The 8,804-nt window shown below is 41.9% G+C and overlaps 1 protein-coding gene across 1 annotated transcript; it reads left to right on the top strand.

Annotated features, from left to right (window-relative positions):
- The first annotated feature begins 74 nt into the window (after positions 1–74).
- HAUS2 (HAUS augmin like complex subunit 2) lies at positions 75–6,287 on the top strand. The gene is made up of 6 exons (XM_035895759.1): positions 75–133; positions 1,844–1,936; positions 3,808–3,877; positions 4,714–4,846; positions 5,506–5,614; positions 5,740–6,287. Exons 1-6 carry the CDS (start codon positions 110–112, stop codon positions 5,887–5,889), a joined length of 579 nt encoding a protein of 192 aa, XP_035751652.1. The 5' UTR covers positions 75–109; the 3' UTR covers positions 5,890–6,287.
- Positions 6,288–8,804: the final 2,517 nt, after the last annotated feature.

The raw sequence follows: 8,804 nt of genomic DNA on the forward strand, positions 1-8,804 counted from the left end.
CCCGCTGCGGTGCCGGCCGCGGGGCTTCAAATGCAAGTGTGCAACAAGCGGCGTCCCCGGGGCGCGGCGTTGGGCCCAGTGCTGTTTAACATCTTCATCGGTGATCTGGATGAGGCGGTTGAGTGCACCCTCAGTGAGTTTGCAGATGACATCAAATTGGGCAGGAGTGTCAGTCTGCTCGAGGGGTCCTCTGGGGGCTCTGCAGGGAATCTGGACAGGCTGGATCGGTGGGCCGAGGCCAGCTGTATGAGGTTTAACAAGGCCAAGTGCTGAGTCCTGCACTTGGGTCACAACAACCCCATGCAGCGCTACAGGTTAGGGGATGAGTGTCTGGAAAGCTGCCTGGCAGAAAAGGACCTTCTTGACCTTACTGAAGGCATGCCATTGATGCTGCATATCTCCTACACTGCTTTTTCTCATTACCAGAATATAGACACATGCATATATGTATGTATATGTATATATGTAATATATATACTCTTTTTTTCCAAATTTATATGGAAAAGACCTTCTTTTAAATGAAATACACCACAAGCAAACTACTACAAGCCAGGAAAGTAATTACTGCCCGAGGTAGGCAGGCTGCAGTCCTTTGCTCATCCTTTGCGACATTTCCCTGGCAGTTGCATGACACAGGGGCAAAAACTTCCACTTCAAATACGGCGTTAATGCCTCCTTCTTTACCATTAGAAAATAACTTATGCTATCCTGCCTTTTTAGTAGGGAAATATGCATACTGGTGCAGTGTGGCTAAATTCCTAGCACTTAACCCAAGGTAACACAAAACTAAATCCACTTACTTTAATAAAGTAATTTCAAATCTCCTCTGGAGTAACTGAAAATAAGCATTCTTCACTTGAACTCAAAATTTCTTCCAAGTGAATTGTTCAAGGAGATCCTGTATTTTCACCCAACACCATGTAGCAAGAGCTTCTTTCCCCCCTTTGAAAAAAGAAAAACTTCCCTTGCTGTATTAACTACCTAGATATTCATGCGATCAGCACAAAATCTTATGAGGAGCGTCTGAGAGAACCGGGGTTGTTTAGCCTGGAGAAGAGGAGGCTGAGGGGAGACCTGATAGCCCTCTGCAACTGCCTGACAGGAGGGTGTAGTGAGGTGGGGGTCGGCCTCTTCTGCCTGATAATGGGGAATAGGAGGAGGGGAAATGGCCTGAAGTTGCCCCAGGGCAGGTTTAGATTGGACATTGGGAAAAATGTTTCACCGAAAGGGTTGTCAAGCATTGGAATGGGCTGCCCAGGGAAGGGGTTGAGTCCCCATCCCTGGAGGTATTTAGAAGAGGTGTAGATGTGGTGCTTAGGGACATGGTTTAGTGGTGGGATGGCAGTGTTAGGTTAATGGTTGGACTTGATGGTCCTAAAGGTCTTTTCCAACCTAAATGATTCTATGATTCTAAACTGTGTTACTGTTTGCATAAATGCTTTTTAATTTGAAAGGCAGAGAAATTTTCCCTTTTATTGTGGGATCTCTTGGGGTTTTGGCTGGTGGCAGCTTTCCTCATTAGGAATAACCATCCCTTCTGTTGTGTGTATTTTCTGGAGCTCAGACATGAGTCCTTTTTGATGCCCTCCAGTGCGTTCCAGTAGCATGCCAGCCAGTGTCGTTGAGAGTGCTCTCATACTGCCTTTTATGAAGTTTTATTTTGACTCGTGTTCATTTTCCCCAAATAATGCATGTATTTTATGAGTTGTTCGGATGAAATTTACTGTATTGCATAGTGTAAGAGAATAACGGTGACTTTAGACTATTAAAAGCCAATCTTGAGAATTTGCCTGATACGTTCCTGCTGCTGACTGCATATTCTCCTGTTGTTTTCCTTTCACAGGAGACACTGGATTTAACCTGTAGAAAAGACCCGTGCTTTATGAAATTCTCAGAGATGGAAAAAATGGCAAACATTCAAGCTGAAATCAATGAGGTACAGCCTTTACTGTTGTCAGTGTACACTCAATGCTTCAATATATAGAGATAATACCTGGCACCTAATGAGGTAGTGGACTCCCATGTGCTATTATTTCGTGTTTTGAGGGTTTTTTTAACAGTTCAGCTGCTTAACAGTTGGCACTTTTTCCCCAGTGGACTGAGTTGTCATAAAGAAAAGAACAAAATTGTGAAATAGAAGTTTTCGGTCTAACTGGCAAGATGCAGCAGCCTGCGCCTTTGACTGAAATGTTACATGAAGTTTTCTGAGGAAACTGAAGAACAAATACGAACTTGTAGTTGCCTTCAGTTCACAAGAATGTGTTTGTGTATAGGCAACTAGGCCATTTTGTTGGTTAGCAAGAGGTAACCTCAGTCATTTCTTACTGCCTGAATTGGCTGTTGGCTTGGATTTTATGATGATGTTTTCTGAGCATTTGCTTGCTGGTACAAAAACTGTTTATTAAATTACACAGTGTGGGCTCCAGCAGCTACAGAGGCTTACTGCACGGTGGTGTAACAAATTCACTGTTTACTTTTTTGGAGAATGAGTTTAACAGCTGGCGCCACCCTATATTGACGGGCAGAAGGAACAAACAGTTTCCAGCTCCTAGGAAAGTGGCTACTTGGCCTCCTTTGCTGGAAGGTTTCACATATAAAGTGCTCTCTCTGACAAATGTTCAATATGCTGTGAGTGAAGCAGGTCCTTTCCTAAGTGATCAAGAAAAGCAACAGTTCTCTGTGCGTCCTGAGAGACTGATACGTCATCCTCTTCTATACTTCCTCAGTCTTCTCTTGTCTAGCCAAAATGGCCACAAGTCTTTCAGCCACAGGAAGGTATCTGCTGCTCTTGTGCTGGTTTGTCTTGGAAGGAATTAATGCTAGGAGTTTCACAGCATAGCAAGGGTTGGAAGGGACCTCGTGAAATCATCCAGTTCAACCCTCCTGCTAAAGCAGGTTCTCCTAGAGCAGGTTGCACAGGACATCGTCCAGGGGGGCTTTGAATATCTCCAGAGAAGACGACTCCACAACCCCTCTGGGCAGCCTATTCCAGTGCTCTGTCACCCTCAAAGTAAAGAAGTTCTTCCACATATTCAACTGAAACCTCTTATGTTTCAGTTTGTACCCATTGCCCCTTGTCCTGTCGCTGAGCACCTCTGAGAAGAGTCTGGCTCCGTCCTCGTGTCATCCCCCTAAGATATTTGTATGTGTTGATGAGATCCCCTCTCAGTCTTCTCTTCTTCAGGCTGAACAAGCCCAACTCTCTCAGCCTTTCCTCATAGGGGAGATGCTCCAGTCCCCTAATCATCTTTGTTGCCCTCCTCTGGACTCTCTCTAGGAGTTCCTCATCTTCACCTGAGAGAGCTTCTCCCACAGCTAAAAACAAACAACTCCAACACAAACCAGTCTTTGCGAGAAGGAGGAAACTTGGGTCTGTGAGAGGTTCTTTAGTAGAATATAGTCTATGAAACTGCTTTGTAGATGTAAGTTTCTGTGGTTTAGGAATGAATTGCAGGATCTGTCTTTTCCAGCACAAATTTCCAATAAATTGCCAAATTGTTTAGTGGGTTGTTTGGGGGTTTTTTTAAGTCTTTTCCTATTGACCAAAAAGCCCCACTTAGTAGTAGGAATACTCCAGAATCATAGAATGTTTTGGGTTGGAAGGGACCCCTAGAGTCATCTAGTCCAACCCCCCTGCAGTGAGCAGGGACACCGCTCTCATGCAAATGCTCACTCTTTCACACACGCGCTTTCCCCCATGTTCACGCTTTTCTCCCTTTCTACTTCCTCCCCCGCCCCAAGAAAGTCAACAATGTCTGGATAAGTATGTCAAAAATGCATTTTCATTTGATGTTGTTATTGTTGTAGAAGAAACTGAAAGCTGAAATTCTGCATTTGGAGAAGGAGACAGCAGACATTGCTCACCCTTTCTACTTAGGTAAGTGCAGTTGTACCTTAGAAAAACCAGAAGTATTAAATGACTTCATCAGCAGGTTCATGTTTCATCTGAGGACATGACACTTCTGGAAGTTACTGCAGCTTTCCCCACTGGAGAGCTTGTTAGAGGTGGCAGGTGTTTTATTAGCCTCTAAAGAATGCTTCCATACTGTTTGAATTTGCACCTTCTGCTGTGTCAGTAGAAGCTCTGTGCGTAACTCATTCTCCAAAACAGCTGTGTGTGTCTGTGTGGTTAGCCCCCCGGGTCAGCGGAGCATCAGGAGTTCAGAGATCATCAGTAACCTGACTTGCTTCCCTTGGCCTGTGTGCTACTTCGCTGCTTTTCCAGTAACTCAATGCATTTCTGCTGCATCTGTAGGCCCCTAATACTACCTGGATTTTCATTGCAGTATTTTGGGAGCATATGTATTCATTTCTTTATTATTTCACTCTTTTCCCACTATGATTTGAAGGATACTTAAAACATTCTCACTTGCTACTACTGTGTTAGGCTAGTGAAGTATGCTGTAATACTTCAATGCTATGTTATAGTTTAAGAAGTTGGTTCCATCTCAAAGGTGGTTTACTTAAAACTGTAGATAATGTAAAACAATTAACCAAGCTGTATCTTTAAAAAGTAGGTATTATGACTTTGAGGTGCATGCTGATACTAAGTCCTTTACACACCAACAGAAGTCATTCTGATTAATGATACTTTCTTGAGTGCAAACCGTCCAGTGCAGTAGATCAGACTTTTTCTTTCTGTCTTTCTCCAGTAGAAGTTTTGCCCTTGTTTTAGCAGGACAATATTTTCAACTTTGCAATTTTATTTTATAGGCAAAAAATGCGAGATTTTGCAAGATATGAACAGACACTTGGAAGCCATACTGAAAGAGAAGAGGGCTCTTAGGAAGAGGTTGATAAAGCCCAGATCTCAAGACAGCCTGCCTATTGAGGCTACTTTTCACAAGTAGGCATATAGAAAATAATTGTTCTTTGCTTGCATGAGTCCAAAATTAATTTGAACTAATAGGCAGTAAAAGTCACATGCTTTCATTCACTTTTCCATTGAGAAGAACAGAAATAAAAAACGGCAGCAGAAACTCAGCTCAAATTGCTAAATTCATAGAAAGGTAGTGATATGTATTTTTATGAATATTTGCTTAGGTTATTGGTCTTGTCTTCTGAAGATTACACAACAATTTGTGATGTATTTTTATAAACAGATGTGTTAATTGCTTGATTCGTTATGCTTCCACATAGGTAGGAATTGCTTCTTCAGCATTTGGTGTCTTCCTTCCACTGTGACTTGCTCAGAATAAGTGTGTGAATGATTCACAGACATGCATAGTACTCGTTTTAAAAATACAGTGCTGCTTCTCATGGTATAATAATCTAGTCCAGTTACTGAAGAAGTGCATATTCACTCCTTCAATTCTTGCCCTGCTTGTTGCTGAGAGTCATAAAAGAAGTGTAATTGCAGAGAAATTAATTAGATGGTTTGGAACTTGCATAAAACTGGAGAAGAGGACTAAGAAAACCCACAGAGGAAAAAAATAAGAGCTTGGAAGTATTAAATCCTCATTGTTTTGCACAACTTTTGAGTAGGGGGCTCATTCTTGATTGCAGGTACCTAGTAGAGTTGTTGACTGAGGCTGTGACTTTCATTGAGAAGCTTGAAAGCCATTTGCAGGCCGTAAGAAGCATCCCTGAGATACCGAACATCATGAAGGATATGGTGAGTAGCAGAAGAACTGAGCCTTCCATCTCCTTCAGCATTAAGAATTCAATGCTGTTTGGTTGTTATGTCTTGCTAGATTGACAGGATGTATAGAGATGAAATCTAACTCTTTTCTGCCTCAGGGCACTGCTTTGACAAAAACGGAGGTGCTTGTGATGGAGTTGGAGGAGCTGGCAGAGCAAATACTGAAATGGAGAGAATTGCAAAAAGAAGTGTATTTTGACAGCATCTGCAATACTGATGAATGGGACTTTGGCTTATATTTAACCTAACATCATTGTCCTCAAATAGGATGCCTATTCAAAGAACTACCTTTTTGCAGTCTCTGGTGAAAACTACAACATAGTTGTGCTTTAATCCAACAGGGACTTCATAGGTAGTTATATTTCTGTTCTTATGTAACAGTTCTCCAACTGTTTAAAACAAACAAACAAACAAAAACCAACAAGGACAACGACCAGTAACTCGTATGAAGACAGACTACTGAGAAGGCTGTTAAGGAGTTCCTGTTTGAAACAGTTGGACAGGATTCCCTTGGAACCTGTAGCATCAATGCAAATTTGTGTTGATATTTCTTATGCACTTGCTAGAGTGTCTCTGTTCATTTTTGTAAGCATCTTGTTAAAACACTGTATTTTGTATGTCAATGTAAAATTTCAATAAAAGCACTAGATTTCGAGAGCTCAGTTTCTTGGTTTTTATTTTGTTGTAAAACCCTATAATTAAAAGAACAGTGCAAAGACTTAGGTCCCAGCTTATGTTTCCATAGGAGTTCCAACCAGGAAATTAAACTAGTTGTAAGTTACAGTTTATTATGGCTATGATGTGGTTTTGTGGGAAAGCAGGGAATGGGCTCGGTGATATATGGCAGGTCTACTGACTTGCAAACCACATTTCTATGATAATGATAAGTATATTCTTCAGTCTCTCCTTTTCTGTTGCTTGCCCTATCTTCAGTGCACCCCTTAGAATGAAACTCTTGTTCCACGAGTATGACTGACAATTTAGCAAAAGCATTGATTGTACGTCATGAAAAGACTTGTTGGTAAAAAGTCACTGGCAGGACATGGATAAACCAGGAGGGTTGGTTGTCTTTGGAGGATGTCCAGTTTCTGTATTCTGGACACAGAGCAAACTGGAAGTGGTGCAGATGTATTCCTTTCTACTGTTGTATCATTTATGTTATCAGAGTTCTACATAAATCCAACGTGTTGAGCTCCATTTCCGAAAGCAAGAGCCCTTTATTTTTTGAAAGTAACCACTAGGTGGCTCGGTACCACACAAATTTCACTGTAGTTTATCTGACTCTTACATAAAAACTTAAAATAGAATTAAGGATGAAATCTTTGGTTCTTTGTGGAGCACAACCTGATCTGACTTCCTTGTAATTGGTCTACTCTATATTTGAGAATTTCTGAGAATCCCATTTTAATCATTCTGCCGGGAGCAATGTCAAGGAGTATAGCTTAACAATTCTCTAGTATACCATGTAAGTGTAGCTGATGTTCCTCTCTGCTGCTGTTGAGAAAAGTCAAGAGGGTAGAAACAATTTGGATTCAGTCAAGCAGAATGTCAGTAGATCTGAGAATACAAACTGGCATTTGAGTCCCGTAAACTTGAGTGGACTCTGTGTGAATGCTTGCTGTATGTCACTGCAGGATTTGAGTCCGAAGTCCCACATCACCATCGTTTCAGATGGGGAAACAAAGGTCTTCCACACAATTGCAGTGGAGGAGCTGGCATTTTTTACAGAAAATGCTTTGCACAGTCTGTGAAATGGGAAGAAACAGAATCCAGACTTCTGGAATTATTGTCCTGTGCATCTATCGCAGGCTTTCTCACTGTCTTACAGTGAAGATTTGGTCAGGCAAATTAAAGCTGTTGTAATTGAATGCTTCCAGAAATAGGATGAAAACATTTCTAGTTAGTTTGTTCATCATAATTCCTTGAAGTGAAGATAGATGCGTGGTTTTGCCATATCCCAAAGTCCTGAGCATATCTTCTTCCTTTACTGTACTCATTATTGGAGAGTTGGCTGTGGAGATGGTAGAGTTTAGCTAATCCATTTGTCATGGGCATACCAAGTCATTCTTTAGTATGATTAAGGGGATAAATCTACTGAAGTGAACAGTGGTTCACAGCTTGTAGGTATTCATTTTAGCATCTCTGTGGTGGGTTGTGAATTGGGAAAAGTGTTGGGTCCAAAGGATCTATCCCATACTTCCCTCTGGAAGGTTTCTGTATTGTGGTGTCTATTTCATTTAGACTTAAGGTTTCTGGAGCTTAAGGCAAATTGTCTCATGAGGAGAACTATACTTAAAAGTAGAGATAAACAGTACAGTTAAAAGGCAATTTTAACCAAAGTTGTTTAAATGGACTGTAAAACACTCCAAGATGGTATTCAGAGATAGATCAGAGTTTCTCATGTTTTGAACCAGAAAAGTCTGGTTAAAAATAATCATGACATTAGCAAAAACCAAGCAGGAATTGTCTGTTGAGCCTGGCCTCTTGGTTATGCCTGCAGCCAATGCTGCTTCCTCTCACACCTTCAAAATAGTGGCGGTAGCTGACAGGGACAACGTTCTAAGAGCAGCTTTTTTAAACATTAGGCGGTTTTTATATTACTCTAAGTGCAAAGCCTTTATCAATGCAACAGTTTGACATCAATTTCAATTACAGTTCTTTGGAACTTTCAGAATTTTACTTTACACAGTGAAGGCAGCCCACACAGAGATTGGAGGCTTTCAAAGGGATTTAAAGCACTTGAGAGCTTTCTTTTAAGCAACGAGTAAGGAAGGGATACTTAACCTCCCTTAAATTACTGTCAAACCAAGTAAATCTGGAGTGCTTTGCGCTTTAAACAGTGCCAGTTTTCTGATTGCCTGCACATAACTAGTGGTCAAACGCAGGTGGGGTTAGGCTGGCGGTTCTTCACTTCGGGAACACATCGGTTTCTCTCGGGTAGCGCCGGGCGAGCATCTTCGCGGCAGCGCCCGTCTCATCGCGCTGATTCAGCTTTTGGGCAAAATCCGGACGGTTATGCTGGTGCACATGAGGAGCAGGGGTATCCCCGGCGATTTTAAGCGTGAAACCACCGTCTGGAGGTCCCGCTCTCCGGGACGGACCTGTTTTAGGCGGAAAAAAACCAAACAACGGTTTGGGCGCTGGAGAGGCAGCCGCGCCGCCG

This window comes from Egretta garzetta, unplaced genomic scaffold (assembly GCF_000687185.1).
Source record: "Egretta garzetta isolate BGI_Z169 unplaced genomic scaffold, ASM68718v1 scaffold526, whole genome shotgun sequence".
NCBI classification, from domain to species: Eukaryota; Metazoa; Chordata; class Aves; order Pelecaniformes; family Ardeidae; genus Egretta; species Egretta garzetta.

Coding starts and splice junctions, on each gene's coding strand:
- HAUS2 (XM_035895759.1), top strand. CDS start 110: ATGAGGCGGTTGAGTGCACCCTCA. Junction 1,937..3,807: donor TTCAAGCTGAAATCAATGAG/GTACAGCCTTTA, acceptor TTATTGTTGTAG/AAGAAACTGAAAGCTGAAAT. Junction 4,847..5,505: donor ATTGAGGCTACTTTTCACAA/GTAGGCATATAG, acceptor TCTTGATTGCAG/GTACCTAGTAGAGTTGTTGA.